General features: G+C 37.3%; 1 protein-coding gene across 2 annotated transcripts in view; it reads left to right on the top strand.

The window, feature by feature from the left end:
* The window catches only part of map3k9 (mitogen-activated protein kinase kinase kinase 9), a 29,263-nt gene extending 5,720 nt beyond the window's left edge, over window positions 1-23,543 (top strand). Inside the window, exons 3-12 of one of the 2 annotated variants that reach the window (XR_015506234.1) lie at window positions 2,986-3,166; window positions 8,258-8,406; window positions 10,069-10,244; window positions 12,800-13,040; window positions 14,900-15,022; window positions 15,124-15,244; window positions 15,336-15,448; window positions 17,038-17,766; window positions 19,225-21,061; window positions 22,060-23,543. Coding sequence is in view for 1 of the 2 variants with exons in the window: in XM_087279638.1 (XP_087135764.1) it covers window positions 2,986-3,166; window positions 8,258-8,406; window positions 10,069-10,244; window positions 12,800-13,040; window positions 14,900-15,022; window positions 15,124-15,244; window positions 15,336-15,448; window positions 17,038-17,766; window positions 19,225-19,625 (2,234 nt within the window). In the remaining variant the exon portion in view is untranslated. Of the gene's footprint in view, window positions 1-2,985; window positions 3,167-8,257; window positions 8,407-10,068; window positions 10,245-12,799; window positions 13,041-14,899; window positions 15,023-15,123; window positions 15,245-15,335; window positions 15,449-17,037; window positions 17,767-19,224 lie in introns of both variants that reach the window. The other variant, XM_087279638.1, reaches the window with a different exon arrangement.
* The last annotated feature ends 627 nt before the right edge of the window (window positions 23,544-24,170 follow it).

The following is a 24,170-nucleotide window of genomic DNA, read 5'->3' as shown; positions in this document are numbered from 1 at the left end:
GAAATGTTTAAAAAAAAAAAAATCAGTTCATAAAGGACAAGGGCACAAGCCTAAGCTTCTCTGATCCCTCAGACAGCACAGCATCAAAAATCCTCATTCATATAGGGTCTCTCATGATATGTGGTTGTGTCAGTGCCCTTAGCAAAGGTAACTTGCACATTTGTGCTGACACCATTATTGCTGAAAAGTATATAAAGATTTTGGAGAACAATATGGTTCTTTCTTTTCCATGGATGCCCATGCATATTTCAACAAGACAATGATAAACCACATTCTGCATACATTACATAGTCCTGGCTACAGAGAAAGAGGACACAGGTCCTTGACTGGCCTGCCTGTAGTCCCAACTTGTCTCCAACAGAGAATCTGTGGTGTTTTTTGAAGCGCTAAATGAAACAACGAAGAATCTGCGTTGTTACCCACCTTAAAACTTATTTGCAGGACGAATGGGACAAAATTACACCTGAAACATTTCCTCACTTGGTGTCTTCAGTCCCTAAACATATTTTAAGTGGTGTGAAAAGGAATGGCAACATTACAAAGTAGTAAATGCTTTACTGTTGCAAATTGTTTTGAAATGTGTTGCAATAACCAAAATTGGAATACATGTTTATCTTGAAAAAAAAAAAACTATAAAAATCATAAGGAACACATTATATAATGTTTGTTGTATTGTCTGCAATGAAATACAAGTTAAAGTAAATTTAAAAATCACTTTCTTTTTATTTGCATTTTTCAAACTGTCCCAATTTCTGATTTGGGGTTGTATTATGTTTAGAAATGTATTAAAAAATATACAGCGGGGCTAATAATTCAGGAGGGCTAATAATTCTGACTTCAACTATATATTTTATTTATTTTTTGACTGGAAATGACAAAGGCTTCTCGCAAAAGATAAGAAGATGATGTTCAAGAGGCATCATTGTGGAAAATAATATTTCTCCACTTATGTTTACATTTGAACACAAACTTTAAGTTTGAATTTGCCAAGGGTGTGAATAATGTTGAGCTTGACTGTATATTGATTTAATGATTATTATATATTATAAGAACTAATATCATCAGTATATTTAATAATATTTTTTATGTCTGAAATGAACATGTCAACTGAATATTGATTTTCAGTATTCACTTTAGCAACATAATGTTTTTTCCCCTTAAACTTTTCCTAACACCCCTTTGCAGTGGTTGTGTACAGTATGGTGCTTTTCTCATGTGGTTGTGTACGGTATTGTTCATGGTAAGAGTGCGTTGGTTTGTGTTGTGTAGACTCATGTTTTGGCTCTCCGAGTGTGTAAGTGGTTTGTAATCCTGTGTTTGGCAGTTCACTTGTCTGATTGGATCCTTTAAACCCAAAGCTTATTACAGGGGATTTGCACTCGCCTTCACTTTCCGCCGCTTGATTGGCTGATCAAAACATCTCCTTGCCTCTCATTGGCCACTCAGAGATGATTAGCATAGGACCTTGCAGACCATTGGACGCTGTAGTTCAAAGATAAGTCTCTAAGCTTTTCATTGGCTGTGCTGTGTTGAAAAACAAAGTCAGCTAATTTTATCAACGCAAACTGTGATGCAAATCAAAAAACAAACTCTGATATTGGACTGCACCACCAAGCATGACTGGATATGATTCAAGAGTACTATTGTGATTATGAATATTGTATCCCTTGTGATTCAGTGACTCAATACAAGAACATAACAAATATGCATGAGATTGTTATTGTGGACACTTAAAAATTCAGTAAATAATTATTTATTATTTAAACCTTTAGACTGCCTTTTAAGAATCATCAGATTGTAGATAAAAAACTGATCACAACACAAAATACTGAAAAAACATAATAGTCTGTTTATTATCTAACATGTAACATGGCCGAGAAAAACCTTTTGTTTTTTAACACTATACTATACACTGTAAAAATGTTTGCCTCCTTAATTTTTTAGTTGAATCAAATTAACTTTTCTAGTCATCTCAACTTACATCAATCCATCTGACTAAAAATATTAAGTAAAAATTTCTTGAAACATGATGAACTTTGTAATAATTGTAAGCAACATAAAAATATTTTGTTGTCAACTTTTTGTCAAAATTTTTTACAGTGTTCTACAGGCTCCATTTGTTAACGTAACACAAGTTAGTTAGCAATAAAAGCTACTGGTAAAGCATTTATTAATCTTGGGTGATGTTAATTTTTAATAACTTATTCAAATCAAAAGTCATAACTTCCTTATTTATTAATATAGCTAAAAAATAATAAAGGTCAGTTTTATTTTTAAACTAATATTAGAATAAGAACTTCTGTAACAAATGTAGCTATTTGTCAACGTTGATGACTAAGGAGTCATTACTGTAAATTGTTTCAAATCTTTTTGAAACATTTGTTTACTACGAACATTAAGTTAGCGATAAAGTTCATCCAGGAGCTTGTTAGCACAGAAAAAATCCCGACAGGCTTATTGGCAGCCCAAGCTTTTTCCTGCTTATTATACGACTACCTGCCGCAAAACTGAGACACAAAACATTGCTCTGAACCATTGTAGTCTATTCGTTCTTTGATTTAAAGCAACGCCTACAGAAACGAAAACAGCTGATAGAGCGTGCATAATGCAACCACAAGATGGCACCAAACAGTCAAAAACAGAGACAGCGTGTCAGAAAAGCAGATGAATATGAATGTGGATGTATGTATATGGATGTAGACGTCTTTACTGAGAGTCAAGGTGATTCGAAGTTCCCTTAAAAGGATGTTTTATTCAGCAGTTGTTATCTGGGAATAACATACCTTAAAAACTTCATGACTGATAAATTAGAATTGAGTATTCCAGACAACCGTGTAATAAAACACTATAAAGCAGTGACCAAAAAATTATTTCTTTGTTATTTTACTTAACGTTTTTTTTTACACTTATGTCAGTTCAGCTATTCTACAGGGCAATCAAATCTTCGATCCTCATTCCTGATTTTACCTCTACTTTTCTTCACAGTTCTGATCCTGGAGCGTGTGGAGAACGATGATTTGAGCAACAAGACTCTGAAGGTGACAGATTTTGGTTTGGCTCGAGAGTGGCATCGGACCACGAAGATGAGTGCGGCGGGCACGTACGCCTGGATGGCACCTGAGGTCATCCGATCATCCACCTTCTCCAAAGGCAGTGATGTGTGGAGGTGGGCATCAGGAAGATGGTTTGTGTGTTAGTGTGTGTGTGTATACCTGGTGTTTCCTACCAAATGTGACCCTGGACCAGAAAACCAGGGTTTTTTCTTTGATGCCAAAAATCTTTTGAAAATTAAGCAAAAATCAGATTGCGTGAGGATATTTTGTAAATGTCTTAAATTAAATTGATCCAAACCAAATTTTTAGACAACTGTACTCACAATTGTTCCATGTATTTAGATTTTTCTGCACCCTCAGATTCCAGATTTGAATGAAAACTACTGGTAAAGCGTTTAACGGGTGGCACGGTGGCTCAGTGGTTATCACTGTCACAGCACAGCAAGAAGGTCGCTGGTTCGAGTCCCAGCTGGGCCAGTTGGCATTTCTTGTGGATTTATTTGTTTGCATGTTCTCCCCGTGTTGGCATCCCCACAGTCTAATACAACCCAGGCTCATTCTGAAAACGTAGTCCCGTGGACATTTCTGGAGGCTGCGAACAACGTCCCGGCAGGTAGGCAACGTATTTGTTCAGTTTTTGTTTTTGCGAATACGCGAAGAGGACGCTGTGTGTACTTTTTCGCATCTCAAACATCTCTCTCAAACAACTCTCGCAAGCGCAATTCGCGCCCACGCTGTTCTCGCATAAACCCACCGAAGGCCGCTGTTGAGTGACCGTTTGTCTGATTGACTGGGCGACTGGCCAATCGGCCGAACCACCCTCCTCCTCCTTCCCTAAACCCAACCAGTTTTACAGATTGACCCGCCCGCCCGCTTGCTTCCCTCAACCCAAGCAACAATTTACAAAAGCTGTCCAGAAAAAGAAAAGCCCTCGTCTGATTTTGAACACGTTTTCAGATTTCACCACAACTTATTCACTTTATTTTTTTGGAATATGTTTTTGTCTTACCTGATTTCTGGAACCGCTCTTCTCCGGACTCGAACCTGGTCATCGTCGTCATCTTCGTCAGCGTTGTCAGCTCCTCTCTGCATCTCAATTCCGCCGACATACACAACGAGCTAACTGGACAAACTTGTTGTGGCGGGAAAGCCCTCCACATGGAGGTAAGCGGTCAGTCAGTAAGTGCGAAAAGGAACGGCGTCATACCGCCCCATATCGTTCGCTTAAAAAATTAAATGCAGCCATGCGTACCTCTGGCTACATTAATCACGGTCTCCAGAAACGTCCACGGGCCTTTGTTTTCAGAATGAGCTTGGGTTGGTCTAAAAACATGCAGTATAAGTGAACTGAAGAAACTAAATTGGCCATAGTGTGTGTGAATGAGTGTGTATGGATGCTTCCTAGTACTGGGTTGCGGCTGGAAGGGCAAAACATATGCTGGAATATTTGGCAGTTCATTCCACTGTGGAAACCTCTGAAATAGAGACTAAGCTGAAGGAAAAGGAATGAATGAATGGATGGTAAAGCATTTATTAATCTTGCGTGATGTTAATTTTTAATAACCAAATCAAAAGTTATAACTGTTTTATTTAATGGAGATAAAAACAGTTTTATTTTTAAACTAACAGTAAATTAAGAACTACTGTAACATATGTAGCTATTTGACACTGTTGATGTTTACTAAGAAGTCTTTATTAGGGACTGAGCGCCGAAACGGTGCATAGGCCCTATTGCAGGGGTGGGCAAACTCGGTCCTGGAGGGCTGGTGTCCTGCATAGTTTAGTTACAACACTAATTAAACACACCTGAATGTGCTAATCAGTGTCTTCAAGATCACTGGAAATCTATGAGCAGGTGTGTGTTATTAGAGTTGGAGCTAAACTGTGCAGGACACCAGCCCTCCAGGACCGAGTTTGCCCACCTGTGCCGTATTGGATTAATTTGCCGTATTTAATTATTTTTTTTCTTTTGAGGGTGTAAACATGCTTGAAAACACCCGCACCAGAACTGGCAAAATATTTAAGTGTGATATGGGTTTCGGAAGTGGGTGTGGAAAAATGGCTCGACAGCGCCACCTATAAACATCCAACGAAGTGCCCCACGAGCTACGTTTTACGCACATATACGAAAATTGGCGAACATGCTAATACAAAAAAAGACTCTTGTTGTAAATTGTATCTTTTTGAAACATTTGCTTACTCTGAACATTAAGTTAGTGATCAAGTACAGCCTCAGATTCCAGATTTTCAAATGCTGATCATAAAAAAGCTGTATTGAAATAAAAAAAACGCTAAAATTTCTATTAAAATTTTTAGTTTCTAAAAATTCTAAGGGGCGACATGGTGCCTCGTTGGTTGCACTGTCCCTTCACAACAAGAAGGTGGCTGGTTCAAGTTCCGGCTGGGTCAGTTGGCATTTCTGAAGTTTGCACGTTCTCCCTGCGTTCGCATGGGTTTCCTCCGTATGCTCCGGTTGCCCTCACAAGTACAAAGACATGCGCTGTAGGTGAATTGGGTAAGCTAAATTGTCCTTCATTGTATATGTGTGAATGCTAGAATGCATGGGTGTTTGCCAGTGCTGGGTTGTGGCTGGAACGGCATCTGCTGCGTAAAACATATGCTGGATAAGTTGGCGGTTCATTCCGCTGTGGTGATCCTTAACTAATTAAGGGACACTAAAGGAAAATGAATGAATGAATGAAAAATTTTAAGCTGTAACTATATAAAACATTAAATGATCATACTCTATTTTTATAAATTTTAAATGAAAAAAAATTACTGCTCTAAAAGCTTGTAAAATCTAGTAGTTTGAAGTTTTAAGAAGTGAAAATTACAAATAATTAGTATCTCGGGGCTGTACTGTGATCCTTAAATACAATCTTTTTATGTGCCATCAAATGATTATTGAATGAAATACGCTTTTTTGTATATGAACTAGTGTTACATTGAACAAACAATTTACTGGGTTTACTTATCACAGTAACATTGTAGAACTGCTTTTTTTTTTGGTTCAGAGGAAAAAAGGCAATGTTCTTTTTGACCCAAACTTGACCCATATACAGTCTTTTAATTTTTACACAAACATAATCAGAGAGTTTTAGCACAAATTGCAGAGCCAAATTTTGCTCAAAATCAGTTGGCCATACTATAGGTCACAGATGGCAGCATCCAGTGAAGGTATTGGTTGTCATGGTAACAAACCAGTGGTGTCATTAGCCCAGTTTCTGAGCCTGGTTGACGTGTTGTTTGGTGCTGTTATTAATGTCTGAATTTTGCTTTCCACCACAAGTCCTGATTACAGACTGCAGAAGGGGAGGGATGGATAGTAAAGAGATAAAAATAGCTTACTGTTCAATTTGTGTCAGAGCTGTGGTCTTTTGAATACTTTGTTCCCTTCCTACATTTACAAAATGTGATGTGTCTGCATTGTGTTTGTGGTTTGTTATTTAAACATTACAGGGTTGGGCTATATGACAAAAATCTCATATCACAATATAAGTCGTTTCATATCCTGATAACGATATATACAGCCGGGAAAATAACTATTGAACAAGTCATGATTTTTCCTGGGAATAATACTTCTAAATGAGCTGTTGACATGAAATTGAACCAGATTTTAGTAAAAACTCCAACAAAACAAACATTAAAAAATAAAACAAACAAATCTGAAATAATGAGTTTTGTGTAATAACAATGAAATGACACAAAGAGAAAGTACTGATCTACTGAAACGTATTTAATATTTATATTTATAGGCTTTTTTGGTGATGGCAGTTTAAAGACGCCTCTCATATGTTGAAGGAAGTCATGCATTGCTCAGGTGTGGTTTTTCACAGGCTTCAACAGAGTGTAAAAATCGTGATGGTTCTGTGGGTCTCGTCTATCAAATCTGAGCTTTATTTTGTACTTTTTATTGGATTCAAGTGAGGTGATTGGCTGGGCCATTCTACAGCTTGATTTTCTTTCTCTATAAGCATTTGGAGATTTCTTGGCTGTGTTTTGGATCATTGTCTTGCTGAAATGTCCACCCTGGTGTCCTCTTTATCCTCCTGCTAATGTAGATGTTGGACTGAAGCAGCTCATATTCATTTACACTGATGAAGGCAGAGGGTTGCTGAATAACTACTGAGAGATTTCAGCTGCTGTCTGGGCTTTCACTGTCTTTATGCACCTCCCTTTCTTCATGTGTTCAATACTTTTTTCTGATGTCATTTTATTTTATTACGCATAACTTAATCTGTAAACTAATTAGTTTAGTTTTCTTTGCATATATGGATTTCTTTGGTTGTTTCCACCATCCAGGAAAAAATTCAAGTTAACAGGATCTTTATAAATATGTTTTCTGAGAAAAATGGTGAGGTTTTCATTACTTGTTTTCCCCACTGTATAACTATATATCACCATCTCTGTAAATTCAATCAGTTATTAGTTTGCATTTAAAGTATATACTGTGAAATGTACTCATTTGTATGTGATCATTTTGCTCACTTTATTTAGAATTTTAGGGAAAATATTTGATTAAAAAAATTAGAAAAAATAGTTATTTTTTAAATATTATACACTTTAAAAAAAATACTGATTACAAGTCCAACTCAAAAACAGGTAATAATAACTAAATAAAATGCAAAATGTAAGCATTGTTGTTTCAAGATTACAACTTTTTCATGATTCTGTTATTCATGTTTCTGTTTGAATCCCAATAATGGTGTGTATTATTGAGCTCATATAATTATAAAAAAGATGTATAATATGTATTTAAGTATTAATAAACCAAGTTATTAAAATAAACGATAGAGCATAATACAAAGTGACAGACTTTTTATTTTTTCCCTACAATATACCGTATATCATCATATTGCACAGCCCTAATTAGATCTGGAAATCTGCATATTTATCACATGCAGCAGATTTCAATCTTCCCAAACCGTGGCCAATGTATTTCTGTCAATATTGTCAACATCTCTTGCCCATTTATCCACTGAAGCGCTTATTTTATGTTTTAAAGTACATGACACTGCAAAGGCTCACTTTGAAATGATAATAGAGAGATTTTCTGTTTTCACAATAGCTGTCATCCATTTGTGGTGTTTCTGTGTAGGATTCTGCTTGTTCCTGCACAGATACTGTTGGTGACAGCTTGTCGTTGTGGGTAGTCTTGTTTTAACTGCAGAGTCTCTGTCTGTCTGTCTGTCTTTTTCTCTCAGTTACGGGGTTTTGTTGTGGGAGCTGCTGACAGGAGAGGTGCCGTTTCGTGGTATTGACGGTCTGGCAGTGGCTTATGGTGTGGCCATGAATAAACTGTCCCTGCCCATTCCCTCCACCTGTCCTGAGCCGTTCGCCCGGCTGATGGAAGGCAAGAAATACTGCTGCACTCTTTGTTGAAGAAATAGTTCACGCCAGTATGAAAAATGACAATTTTTTTACTCACTCAAGGTGTTATAAACCTTAATGAGTTTCTCTATACTGTTAAACACAAAAGAAGATATTTTGAAGAAAGCTGAAAACCTGTAACCATTGACTTTCATTGTATAAAAAGCTAATACTACGCAAGTCAATGGATACAGGTTTCTAGATTTCTTCAAAATATCTTTTTTGTGTTCAACAAAGAAAGAAAGTCAAACAGGTTTGAAACAAGTAAAGAGTGAGTAAATGATGGCAGATTTATTTATTTGTTTATTTTTTCGATTGAACTATTTCTTTAACTCAGTGCTTCTTTTATGCTTTCTTTAAATGGTAACCATCCATGCTTTGTCTATTGTTACTTGTTTGTGTGAATGCAAAAGGTTTTTAAAAATCTTAAATTCAAACTTATTTAAAATTGAGTTTAGTAGCAATCATTGAGGGCACTAAAGTGCATTGGTTTCTGACACACACATAAGCAATAGACCAATCACAATAGACAGAACCATCTGACCAATCAGAGCAGAGTAGGCTCTAGGATAGGGTGGGTTTAGAAAAGAGATAACCCTAACTCTTACCTCATTTTCTCCTGGTCACACAAACATTTTTGCTTGAAAAATGAGAAGGTGATGGTGTATTTTGACTGGAGTTTTGTGTAGGTTGTTTCAAACTGGCTTACAATAATTATGATTTGATTGTAGGATTGACAGTACTGGCTATGAAGGGCGATAATAAAAAATGTATACCCGTTCTACTCACTCAGTGTAAACGAATATTTGACAACAACAGAGCTATATCAATATCCGAAAGAACATAATAACATTAACGGGATATTTCACCCAAAACTCAAAATTCTGTCATTATTTACTCACCTTTAACTTGTCACAGACCTGTTTGAGTTTCTTTTTTTTCTGTTGAACAAAAAAATTATATTTTAAAAACCATTGTTTTTTCCTTCTGTGGATGTCAAATTTTTTTTACTAATATCAAAATATCTTCAGAAAAAGGAAGCTCACAGATGCGTGGAACTATTTGTGTTGTGTAAATAGTGAGAACATTTAAATTTTTGGGTGAACTGTTCTTTTAATTGGGAAGTATTTCATACAATTTTGTCATGTCATGTTTGCATGTATTTTTGCATAAAAAAGCATGTTTAAACATAGCCGAGTAAGTGGTTGCCTTACTAAAATACTGTTTACAATGTTCAATTTGTTTTCTACATTGCCTGTTGATCTAGACTGGGAGGGGGGGGTTCATAGATGAGTTGCTTTCAAAATGTCCATATAAATTTAAATTGCAGGAGACTTACAAAATAAAACTCAGAACCTTAAAAACAGCATAATTGAGGCACTTTAGGAATTATTTTCCTGCAGAACTAAATAAAATTTCAATGATGATTTACTCTGCCTCCAAACATGACAAATCATAACATAACAAGTCATATCATCATAACAAAACAATGTAAAAAAACAAACTCCCAGCTGTGCTTGCATAAATTCATAGTATGATACTCTGACTGTGTTTTTGTTACATGATGACAGTGTATTATACAGCAGGCTTCAGTCACTCATTTCAGCTGTGTGTGTGTGGTGTTTTTTTGTGCCACCTGCTGTAGACTGCTGGAATGTGGACCCTCACTCACGACCCCCCTTCACTAGTATCCTTGACCAGCTTACAGCCATCGAGGAGTCCGGCTTCTTTGAAATGCCTGCAGAATCATTCCAGTCGCTGCAGGATGACTGGAAGCTGGAGGTTCAGGAGATGTTCGACCAGCTCAGAGCCAAAGAGAAGGTTTACATGCTCTCAAAAACACTCTCATCAGAACATATTATAGGCATTGTGAGGTATAGAAATCTATTAATACTGCAGAGTTCTAACAGGTCATGAAATTTCTGCAATATCTTGGAATTTTTTTAACTTGCATTCCAGTCAAGGACTCAAGGACTTTTTTTTTCATGTCATACAATAACAGGAACCTTTGTTAGTCACTTTTGTTTTAGTTATTTAACCCTTATGTGCTGTTGGGGATGTTTTTATCCACTCTGGGGTGATTTTGTGTCTTAATTTGGCCATAACTTTTTCTGTATTTCAGCTAGCAGAATCATTTTTGGTAACAAATCTTATTTTGAGAAAATGCTTTGATTAAAAAAAAAAAAAAACCTCAACGATACACTCTGGACAAATTTACTATCCTTTTTTTATGTTGGGGATGAAAACATCCACTGAATTAAACTGCTGTAAAAATGCATCAGATAAATATTTTTTGCATAAATCTGTTAATCAACCTCAGTACTGATCAAAACTACTAAATTGCTTAGAAAATTACAGGATTTTAACTTTTAATTTGCTAAGTTCATAAATGATATTACAGATTTGGTGGGAAAAGAGGTGTATTTTCAATATAAAACGTAATTATGGACTGTTTATTTTTGTTGCATTTTATCAAAGTCTTTGATGCAATGTTTTTGATGAATTTTTATTTATTTTCTCCCTAATTTACTGTTGGTGGTGGTTTTTGCCCCATTGACTTCCATTATAACCACTTTTTTTTAGTTTGTTTTTAGCAAAACGCATGTCTCCATATAATCATGCATTTTTGATTGGTGGTGGTTTTCCGTTTTGGGAAGAGGCAAAATTTGTAATTTTTACTGTTGATCCTCAGTTGACACAATTAACTCTTTAGATAGGCATGTGCAAAAAATGCTTAGTTTCTGGATTTTATATGGAGTGTAACAACAAATTAAAGTGTGTTTATATGTCTGAGAGTGTGAGAATGACCTTTGCGCACATACCTTGATGTGTCTGAGTCTCTGAGATGTGTCTGAGATAATAAAAATATGCATCTCAGCTTTCAGAACTACTTGGAGTAAACAAAAACAAAGACTGTGTATTTATGCACCATCAAATTTGGTTCTAATGTAAGTCAATGGGGCAAAAACAGCCACCAATAGTAAATTAGGAAGAAAAAAAGAAGAAAATCTAACAATGCATCAAAGCTAATGTTGTTACTAATCATTCAAATGTCCAAGACTGTGATAAAAGGTTAAAAAAAAAGATCCAGTCCACAACTACTTTTTATATTGAAAATGTCATTTTGTGTGTTTTATTCACCAAATCAGTGACATCATTTATGAACTTAACAATTAAAGAGTTAAAATCCTGTAATTTTCTAAGCAGTTTGGTAGTTTTGATCTTGACTTGACTTACAGATTTATGTAAAGAAATGTAAAAAAACATTTATCTGATGCATTTTTACAGCAGTTTAACTCAGTGGATCTTTTCATCCTGAACATAACAAAGGGATAGTAAATTTAAATAGTGCACAAGGGTTAAATTTAGGATTAGTTTATATTGATTATAAGTTTTTTGTGTTTCACAATATGCAAAAAAAACAGGTATTTGGCAGTTCATTCTATTGTAGTTTTGCCTATATTGTTATGATTAGGTTATTTGTCCATACTATTTTATTTCTTTCCCACTTGTCAACGGGCAGTCGTTTTAAGTCAAATGCAATCCCCAGACTGTACCTGGTACCTAAAGTGAACATGCCAGGAAATTTCAAGAGCTTTGTCAATAAAATGACCATTTCAAATGCTACGTATAAAACTCGCGTGTTGCAGTTTATTTGTTAAAATCTAAGGTAAATTATCCATTGCTGCTCCCTTAATGGCTGTTAAATTAATGAAAAATTATATTTAAGTCCAAACAATTGTAATAATATGCAAAACACAACTGCATCCAATTATTCTGTTCATTATAGTCTTTGTCTATAGTCTCTGTGCGTTATAAGTCTTTGACCTTTGGCTAAGATTGGGAACCCTGATAATACTACATAACCCAAAATTTTCTTGAAATAACATTTCAGCTTATATTTTACACAGCAGATGCCTTTCCAGCTACAAACCAGTACTGGGAAACATCCATACACTCTCATTTACACACATACACTACAGACAATTTAGCTTATTCAATTCACCTATAGCGCTTGTCTTTGGACTCTGGGGAAAACCGGAGCACCCGGAGGAAACCCACACCAACCCAGGGAAAACATGCAAACTCCACACAGAAATGCCAATTGACCCAGCCAGGACTCGAACCAGTGACCTTCTTGCTGTGAGGTGACAGTGCTAACCACTAAGCCACCGGGCTACAATAAAATTGTTATTTAATAAATCTAAACTTTTCTCTTTGTTGTGGTGGAGTTAAACTCAATATGCTCTTTCATGGATGCTCCACAGTAATGCTCCTTAATGAACGTGTCCCAGATGAATTTACCAGATTATCCACATGACACAGAGCAGAATGATGAGTAAGCTAGATCTCTCAAGTTGTCTTTCTTGCTGTAGGAGTTGAGATCCTGGGAGGAGGAACTGAGTCGTGCAGCTCTACAGCAGAAGTACCAGGAGGAGGCTTTACGGCGACGAGAGCAAGAGCTGGCAGAGAGAGAAATTCACATCCTGGAGCGAGAGCTCAACGTCATCATTCACCAGCTGTACCAGGAGAAACCACGAGTGCAGCACCGACACGGAAAGTTCCGGCGCAGTCGACTTAAACTGCGGGATGGGAACCGCATCAGCCTGCCTTCTGGTTAGTATTTTGTTAAAGTTAGCAGGAAATGGAAGTTGTGAGTGTATTTTTTTCTCCATTGTGGTGTACATTTAACGGCCACTTTATTACGTACACAATACTAGTACCGGGTTGGACCCCCTTTTGCCTTCAGTACTGCCTTAACCCTTCCGTGGCATAGATTCAAGAAGCTACTGGAAATATTCCTCAGAGATTTTGGTCCATATTGACATGATAGCATCAAGGGGTTGCTGCAGATTTGTCGGCTGCACATCCATGATGTGAATCTCTCGTTCCACTACATCCCAAAGGGGCTCTATTGGATTGAGACCGGTAACTTAGGAGGCCATTTGAGTACAGTGAAATCATTGTCATGTTTAAAAAACCAGTCTGAGATGATCCGTGCTTTATGACCAGTCTGGCCATTCTCCTCTGACCTCTGGCATCAACAAGGCATTTGCACCCACAGAGCTGCCGCTCACTAGATTTTTTTTTTTTTCGGACCATTCTCTGTAAACCCTAGAGATGGTTGTGCATGAACATCTCAGTAGATCAGCAGTTTCTAAAATGCTTTGACCTGCCCATCTGGCACCGACAACCATGCCCAAGACACCTAAATCACCTTTCTTCCCCATTCTGATGCTCGGTTTAAACTGCAGCAGATCGTCTTGACCATGTCTATATGCCTAAATTCATTGAGTTGCTGCCATGTGATTGGCTGATTAGAACCTTGCATTAACGAGCAGTTGGACAGGTGTACCAAATAATGTGAGTGTATATCCAAGTGTACGGCAGGACTTACTTTTATCTGTTAAGTATTGACTGGACGTTGTTGTGGTTTTCTATTGGTCAATGTCATATGACTGACAGTTTGTCCTGCCCTTGCATCAGTAAACAAGTCATCAGAAAAGAGATGTCATTGGAAGGGAAAATTAATTTGATGAAAAAGATTAAGTATATATATATATATATATATATATATATATATATATATATATATATATATATATATATATATATATATATATATATATATACATATATATATATATATATATATATATATATATATATACATATATATATATATATATATATATATATATATATATATATATATATATATATATATATACATATATACATATATATATACATATATACATATATATATATATATATATATACATATATATATATATATATATATATATATATATATATATATATATATATATATATACATATATATATATATATATGTACATATATATATATATATATATGTATATATATATGTATATATATATATATATATATATATATATATATATATATATGTATATATATATATATATATATACATATATATATACATATATATATATATACATATATATATATATATATATATATATATATATATATATATATATATATACATATATATATATATATATATATATATATATATATATATATACATATATGCATATATGCTCATAAATGCTCTTATATATATATATATATATATATATATATATATATATATATATACATATATATATATATATACATATATATATATATATATATATATATATATATATATATATATATATATATACATATATATATATATATATATATATATATATATATATATATATATATATATATATATATAAGAGCATTTATTTAAATATATAGAAATTTTAATTTATAGAATTTAATATATTTCTGTAAATCATTTCTCCCCAATCATTTTTAAGTTAAGGATTATATATTTTTGTCTGCAATGCATTGTGGGATCACTTGTGCGGAAGTATATGCAATGACTTGTAAATGTTTGTGTTTCTAACAGTATGTTTGTGTTTCAGATTTCCAGCATAAAATCACAGTCCAAGCATCTCCTTCTTTGGACAGGAGGCGGAGCCTATTAGGAAGCAACTCCACCCCTCCAAACAGCCCCCCTGTTTTACCACGTCTTCGAGCGATCCAGTGTAAGTGTATTTATGTATCTGATTGATTTTTTTTCTGTATGTTTTTCCATGCTTCTATATAAGGTTTTGTTTTTAATACGCAATATCCATTACGCTGACAGTGACCCCAGGGGTCGGAGGTCAGGCATGGGGTCGTAATGCTGCATTCCAGTTTGATGAAGAGGAGGATAGGAAAACACGCAAAAAAGGGAGAACGCAAAGAGAACACAGCGCAGATGAGAGGTGTGTGTATGTGTGTTTCTAGACAAACCATAAAGCTTCAGCAATTGTTTAAACAGTCATGAATCTGCATGTGCATGTGTTTATGACTCAGTTTGAGGACTCCTAAAGAGGGCAGCCGACAGCGCTCCTGCAGTGCTCCAAACCTGCGCCGTTCCCCCAGACACAGTCCTGCTGTTCCCGGAGTGTGCAGCCTGGCAGAGACTGGTAACCCTCACATTACACCTGATGTTTGCCATCTCTATTATCCAGTCCTGAATATTTAGCTATATCCTTGTTGCATTCACCATATTATGATGCCAAGGAATGGTAAAAGAGTGGTAGACTGAACTTAAAGCAACAGTTCATTCAAAAATGAAAAATGGAGTTAACTTGTTAACAAAGGTTCTGCGGTGACGGAACAACGCTTCACTTTGTCTTCTTAACCAATCACCCACTCCTTAAAACTTATTTAAGGCAGACCAGCCTTCTAGCACTGTTCTTCTCGTTTTCTTGAACACACCCTCTCTCCCTCTATTTCCTTGCTTCCCATTAACAATCCTATAACCCTCTCTTCACTCCTAGGTTGGATAGGGGGTGTCCAACCACTCTACCAAAATATTACAGAGACGGTACCCCCACTCTGAGACTCTGGGCATCCTCGTAGGACGCCCGATCAACCTACCTACCTGTTCACTGTTTATCCTCTTACTTCCCTTCCCCTTCATCACACTGTTCTCATATCATCCCTACATCCCTAGAATAAAGTCTAGCTCAAAGTGTGGCGTGGTCCATGCTGGTAAATTTTATGCTCATTTATTTATCCACAGGATGTTTTTTCTTCAGTAGAACATTATAAAAGGTTTCAAAGCATGCCTCTTGGCGATATCTAGAATGCAAGCTGCCGGCACTTTAAGAGTCCAAAAAACGTATAAAGGCAAAAGAAAATGAATACCCCATGGTTTCTCTTTGATTTGTGTATTTATTCATTCATTTTCCTTCGGCTTAGTCTCTTTATTCATGAGGGGTCGCCGCAGTGGAATGAACTGCCAACTTTTCCAGCATATGTTTTACAAAGCAGATGCTGCTCCAGCTGCAACCCAGTACTGGGAAACACCCATGCACACATCCACACACATACACGATGGCCAATATAATTTATTCAGTTCATAGTGCTTATCTTTGAACTTTTTGGTGAAACCGGAGCACCCTAAGGAAACCCACACAAGCACTGCGAGAACATGCAAACTCCAACAACCAACCTATTTCCGGTCCCCTCCCTGCCATGTATTTAATTAATCAGATTTTTAATAGTCTTATAGTGGTCAACATTTTTATTACAATATGGTTAAACCTGTTTGTGATGATGGTACTGAACTAAGACACATTCATTTACAAAATAAATTCTATCCAATAGAGAATAATAATTACTAATTATTAGGTTGGACAAATGAGTTTCTTCTGTTGCATATCTCAACCTGTATTTCATATTCAAATGATTCATCCTGTGGAACAGAGCCAAATTCAAACTAATGTGTCACACTGACATTATGTTGGCATCGTTGCATCATGCTGATGTAATATTTGGATAACTTTGACATTTCTGTCATCTGACTGAAAATAGATTCATCTAACTTGGGTAAAATGCCATATAAATGTCAGTGTTTTTATTTACATCATAATATCAGCAACAAGGGAGGTTTTACAACTAGAAATCAAAAAAACGTCACCCTTTAACTGACAAGCTGTGACGGCTGAATATGGTGCAACATTGTGAAATCTTTCTCCCCCGCCCCTCTCTTGCTCTCTCTCTGTAGAAAATGAGGACTGCTGCTTCCCATCAGAGTCAGCTGACTCCCCTGGCCAATCATACCTCTGTATCCCATTCCACAGGGATGGATCTGCTTCAGACAGTTATGGCGTGGAGAGCGGCACGACTGGAACAGCTTCTGACGTTTCCCCCAGTTATACGCGGAGAAGTCCCAGTGGAAATCGTCGATCAGAGCTGGTGTTGCTGGGCTGCGGGGCAGTTCTGGCTGCTGTCGGTTTGGGTCATAACCTGCTGGACCTGATGCGTGTAGAAGAGTGTGTGCGTCCACGATGGGAAGGGCTGTTTCACCGTACTGGGGGTCAAAGTCGTGGTGCCAGCCCACCCACACGCAAACTCTTTAAAAGGGAAAGCCCTCGTCGGCCACCGCCACTGCCCACCTCCCTCACACTTCTGTCTCTCTCATCGGTGTCTGATTGTAACTCAACTCGTTCTCTCCTGCGCTCCGACAGCGAAGAGCTGCTCGTGCTGCGGCCCCCGACTCCCCCAGCCCTGCCCCCTGGACAAACCCCACCTCCTCTGAACCCACTGGTCAACACCCACCTGGAGAGCTTTAAGCGGCACCCTCGACAGTCTCTGACGCCCACACACGTGCCCTCAGCGCCCAGTGCTGCCTGCAGGCTTCATCGCACGCCTTCAGATGGTGCAATAAAGATGAAGTGCTCGCCTGCACATAACAACCACAACCCCACCCCAACTACCCCCTCCAAAAATACAGGTGAGAAATTCTTCCAAACCTCTGCATTGTTCATTTATTATAAAATAGATCAGTACTGCCCTGAACTTACCTTGACAAAAGAATAACAAACAACAAATTATGAATTGTAAACTGCATACTACTCTATTCCTGAATACCTCTATTCCATAGAATGATACGGTAAATATATGATAGTTTGCTGAATTCAGTTTCAAATTCAACGTCAAGGTCAGGTAGTCTTTTAGAAAGTTAGATCGTTAATATTTTTGGCCAAGAAAAGTTAGAGCAAACAAAAACAAAGCAGCAGGATACACTAAAATCACAGAATAATGCAATAAGGCACATCATGAGTTTTCCAAGAACAATGCAATTCTGGATTAACACCTGGTTGATCCTGGAACATCATTTTTGTTCGAAAATGTAATCAATACCCCTAACCCCAACCATAACTGTACATTATTCCCAAAATCAGAAGAGAATATTAGTTTGAAAGCAATCATGGAGAAGTGCATAAACCTAACCGTAAGCCTAAACTTAAACTATAAATGTATCCTTTAATTCTGATTGGCTGATTGGAATATGGGAACATGTCCTACTTGGTGAAATCAGGTTGGCGTGCAGTGAGCATGTACATGAAGTCCTTCAGCACACTGAGTACAGACATTAAAAATAACAGTGGTGGATTGAAAAATACCTCATGTGTGTAAATGTTAATGCATCTCTGCTGGTCGTCTTGCTCAGGGATGCACAACTTTGGTCCTAGAGGGCCACTGTCCTGTATATTTAGCTTTAAACCTAGTCAAACACACATGCTTACAGCTTTCTAGTGATCCTGAGGACACTGATTGGCTTGTTCAGGTGTGTTTTATTAGTGTTGAAGCAAAACTCTGCAGGACAGTGGCCCTCCAGAACCAAAGTTGCCCATCCCTAGCCTAGCTGATACAGCAGTGCCTGCAGCACAAACATGGCTTACGTAGGTTGTTATGTGAGGGGTTTTCTTTTTTTTCTGGACATATGGTACTGTGACATCATTATTTCTCAAAGTGGTGTTATATCAATTCAAACAGCAATGCGAGAGGCAGAGTTTTGAGATTTTTCCACTCTAACCTGTTATCCAAAAATTGTTCAGGGCACCAACAATGCTGGTGTCGTGGACTTTACTTATAATTTTGGAGTTGAGGTAAGGAGTGTCTCCTCCTGGTATAATCCATGAAAACAAGCGTAAAAACCTTAAATCACAGATGTCAAAGCCAGTTCCTGGAGGCCCGGAGCTCTGCACAGTTTAGTTTCAACCCTAATAAAACAAACCTGATTAAACTAATTGAGTCCTTCAGGATTGTTTGAAACCTACAGGTAAGTGTGTTGAAGCGGGGTTGAAACTAAACTGGAGGGCTGCGGCCCTTCAGGAACTGGCTTTGACACCTGCCTTAAATATTCTTCATATGCTATTTTGTAAAGTCTTTTCTGCCCTATGTGCAGTTACTCAGTGGACTTTAAGTGAGGACCCTTCAGAGGTGCCCCGTCTTCCTGATCCAAACCTCATCTTCCCACCTACACCACGTCGGCGCTTCCAGCCGGAGCGTCCCAAGACTCTGGACTTTCTGGCTAGGCCTCGACCATGTCCACGCGCTCGTTGTGGGTCGCAGTGGGGCGAATCTCCTGCTCACACATCCAGCACTGAAACCCCATCCACTGTGGAGTTTGGCGGAGGTGTGGCCGTCCTGCCCACTCCAATGGAGCAGCCAACCCCCTGTTCCCCTTGGGTGAATGACAGTCTTTTGGACCAACAGGATGAAGGCCAATACAAGGATGGGACACGACCACTCTCATCAGACCCCAGAGACTCACCATACAGAGTGCGACCGGGGTTTTGCTCCTGATTTTACCCCTCTGAACATCTTAATGTCACTCACAAATTTAAACCCACTTGGTTTCAGACTGGGTTGCCTGGTGTCCTATTCCTGGAAAGTTCACCTTCAACCCTGATCAAACAAATGTGAAGAAGATCTTCACGAGCACTTAATGAGGGTGAATCAAGGTTGCGTCTGAACTCTGTCGGAAGATCTCGAGGATTGGGCACCCCTGACTAAGACCTTCAGGATAATGGCAGAAGTACTGGACACTCAAGTAAAAAAAAACTACTGATACCAGCCCAAGATGGTTTACTTGAAGTGGTCTTAAGCTGGTCCTAGCTGGTTTAATCCTGGTCAAGAAGGCTAAGTGGTGACTTGGTTACCTAATTGCTCAAATCCTCTCTTAAGCCAGCCAAAAGACCAGATTTACTGGACTAGAAGGCATGCTAAGACCATTTTAGGCTGGTATGAGATTTGTTTTTCATTGGGGTATATCTTTATAAGGAGCTGATGCGTCAGTGATAAGGAAATGATTACCCAATATAAACCAAAGGTGCTTGGTTTTTGCAAAATCCAGATGCTGTTCTGGTCTAAACAACGTTCAGTTTTCAACACACTCGTATATATTCCTGCACTGCAAAAACAAACAACTTTTTTAATTGTGTTTTTTTTAGTTGTTTTCAGTATGAACATCTAAACATTCTTAAATCAAGATACATTTATGTAAGAAGCTAAATTGCATTGAGAATTAAGATAATAAGTCAAACTAAATCAAATTAATAAAAAAACAGGGTAAGACAAATAAACCTAAGGGGCATTACATGTCACCGTTTTCTATTCAAATTTGAAAACCTTGTTTGCCTTTTGGCCTCTTATTTACATAAAATTTTGGTGGCCTTAAAATGCAAACATTTGTGTTTCTTTATGTAGTGACATTGCCATATACCGGCCTGGCATGCATTGCACAGCATTTGTACAGCAGTTGTTTTCATAAATCTGTTTGAACCAAGTGTGTCTGCAGGGGCGTAAGATGAAGGGGCATAACTTGTAAGTTAGAGGTGTAACTTGCAGTTATAGAGAGCCCATTAAACCATGAAAGATGTCACAACGAGATGTTGTTGGCAAGATTGCCGAAATACTTACCAGAGAACATCTTCACCATGCTTTCATGCATTTTCTCCAAATTTATTTGCAAACAATTCATTTGATATATTTTTATATTTATTAATTTAGCAACTTTACCATGCAACTGATGACTACGGTTGGGTTAAGGGTTGGTGAAGGTGTAGACATTAAAAACTATGATGGTTGGGTTTAGGTTTGGGGTAGGCAAAGACGTTAATAACTATGATGGTTGGGTTAAGGGTTGGGGTAGGCAAAGACGTTAATAACTATGATGGTTGGGTTTAGGTTTGGGGTAGGCAAAGACGTTAATAACTATGATGGTTGGGTTAAGGGTTGGGGTAGGCAAAGACGTTAATAACTATGATGGTTGGGTTTAGGTTTGGGGTAGGCAAAGACGTTAATAACTATGATGGTTGGGTTAAGGGTTGGGGTAGGCAAAGAGGTTAATAACTATGATGGTTGGGTTTAGGTTTGGGGTAGGCAAAGACGTTAATAACTATGATGGTTGGGTTTAGGTTTGGGGTAGGCAAAGACGTTAATAACTATTATGGTTGGGTTAAAGGTTGGGGTACAGGGGCGGACTGGCCATCTGGCAATTCTGACAAATGCCAGAAGGGCCAGACCAGTTTTTAAATGTGGGCCTGGTTTCAAGATAGGCGACCCAATCCGAGGTTACCTGGACGTAATCAAAATCTGGCAAGAATGTCATATTATTTCACTATCTGTACACCAAATAAATAGTGAATGTGCGTGTCTGTGGGTGGGGCTGTGTCGGTGTGGTAATGTGGGGTGGTGTGGCTACAGTGCAAGGGCTGATTTTTTTGTCCCAGTCCGCCCCTGTTGGGGTAGGTGTAGACATTAATAACAATATTGGTTGAGTTTAGGTTTGGTAAGGTGTAGATGTTAATAACGATGATGGTTGGGTTTAGGTTTGGGGTTGATATAGACTTTAATAACGATGACAGATGAGTTAAAGGGTTGGGGTAGGTGTATACATTAATAACTATAATGGTTGAGTTTAGGTTTGAGGAAGGTGTAGGAGTTAATAACGATGATGGTTGGGTTTAGGTTTGGGGTAGGTATAGACATTAATAACTATTGTACAGCGCCATCTTGCTGACTACTTGGTTTTGACGTGTCTCCATAACTTTAAGTTACACCTCGAACGTACATGTTACACTCTCAGGGCCCCTTCATGTTATGTCCCTATCTTGAACCCTGCTAACAGACCCTACTTGTGTGAATGGAATTTTAGACAGTGCTTCCATCTGTACATGTTTTTTGTTTTTCATTTTAAGTATGTGCTTTAAAATTAATTTTAAAAAATCTCAAACAGTTTAAATTTTGTTTTGTTGTTTTTTTTTTATCTTAAATTATTTTAAAAAATTAAAAAAAAATTTTTAGACTACTAGACCTTTGGGTTTAAATGATTGTATCTTGACTTAAGAAAGCGAAAATATTTGTATCAGAAAACAAGACAAAAATATTGAGAAAGAAAACTGCAGTGTGGGCTCTAAAAGTGTAGTTCTCTGTTCCTCACCAGACGTAATAAGCTATTGAATAAAAATACAATCCAGAAGCTTCATCAATGGCCAGACTGATTTCTGAGTGCTTTGGAAAAGTACTGGGTCTGCAGCTGTAATCTTGAGAGACATTTATCAGGACACTTTTTGATTTGCAAAAAAAAGTTTTTTTTTTTTTTTTAATTCATATTAAGTGTATTATCTCAGCTGTTCCGCTGCGCTGTATTGACTTTCTCTCTGTATGTACACTTGTCTGCATGTTAATGGTAGATTTAGCTCTGAACATAGCACTGGTTTAGTGGGGAACATCAGCTGGTTTATTTCTGCTACTCTTTTGGAGTTTTCAGGTTTCATTTGCCATACATGAATGAGATTGTACACCTTTAGAAGTGCTTTTGATCCGGTCTCATGAATGTATTGTTCTGTCATATTTACTGTACACCATTTGAAATCACCGATTGTTCTGTGGATTTCACTGTAGCATGAAGCACATAGTCTTTCACAAATGATAAGCTTGATTTAGTGACCTCATCACTATCAGAACCACCAGAATTAAACTTAAGGTCAGTAAGAATATATTGGCTCTAAATTTGCAGCTATATACAACAGTCAGGTACATTGCTGTCTTCCGGAATTTGTGTGGTTGTGTCTGTGTGTAAATGATGGATTTTAAGATGTGTGTGTGTTGAATATTGTGAATGCATATTGAACTTGTTTTGCATTTTTAGTAGCATTTTGTGCAATATTTGTTATACGTTTACACATATTTATTTGTCTAAATTATTTTTCTATTTTTCATATTTTTCTTATTTTGTGATGAAATTGATGAAAACAACATTTCTGAACATGTCCAGACAGGCAGAGCATACTTTTGCACGTTTACAGCAGTGTTTTCCCTTTGTCTCTCAATCTAATCTTTCATCTCTATACCGACGAGAAATTCCTCCAGACACAAAACAACATTTAGAGCCAAAACACAGAAGAGATTGTGTCTGTATTACCCCTTTCTGTCACTTGAGACCTTTTTGAACAGAAACGGTCATGCATCTGACTAAATGAAAGAGACCTTAAATTTGCCTGAGGTTCCACTCGTGGATGTGGAAAAGTGTGTGTTTTAATTCTGGCTGAAAGGAATGTGTAGCCATCATCGAGCGCATCTGCTGTCATTTATCAGCACAATCACTGTTGTCCTGGAGAGCAGGTGTTTTGGGTTCAGAAGCTGCTGCTATGAAACTTGTACTTGCACCCGAGCACATTAGACTTGTGTAAGAGCTCAATTAAAGCCCTGAAATGCTGATATGTGGTGTTTTTGTGACTGGCTGCTTTAATATTAAATACTCACTCTAAAGCAGGGGTTCCCAAACTTTTCAGCTCGTAACCCTGAAAATGACAATACCAGTGACTCGCAACCCCCAAAATCCTCTAAGGTGGTTATAAATATAGAAACCTTGCATGCAATGGCGCACACTCACACACCAATAGACCCAAGTCTATTTTTCGTTTAATTTTTTTAATGTATGTGAGTGCTGTAAATGAGCCAGAAGGTTTAACCAGGTGTTATGAAATATCTGCTGCATCTCACGCTATTGCTGTGCCTTTATTATAATGTCACAATCCAAAAAAATGTTTAACTATTAGCTACTATAGTAGCTATATAGTATATAGTATCCATAAACAACAATTTTTTCTCTTCAGTAGGTTATGGATAAAATATGGTAATTCTTATGGTTTAATAAAAATAAATAGACTTTTGGAAATCACCAGGCGACCCCCCTTCATTGTTCCGCGACCCCTCGGGGGGCCCGACCCCACTTTGAGAACCACTGCTCTAATGGACTATTTACAAATATTATTATTGTTATTAAAAGCACAGCAAACAAATGTAATTTGATTAGAAATAAAGCTCATTTTGGTAAAACTGTAA

The sequence above is a fragment of the Danio rerio genome, chromosome 13, assembly GCF_052040795.2.
Source record: "Danio rerio strain M-AB ecotype USA chromosome 13, GRCz13ab, whole genome shotgun sequence".
NCBI lineage: Eukaryota > Metazoa > Chordata > Actinopteri > Cypriniformes > Danionidae > Danio > Danio rerio.
The sequence above is the reverse complement of the archived record's forward strand: the minus strand, read 5'-3'. Positions and strand labels throughout refer to the sequence as shown.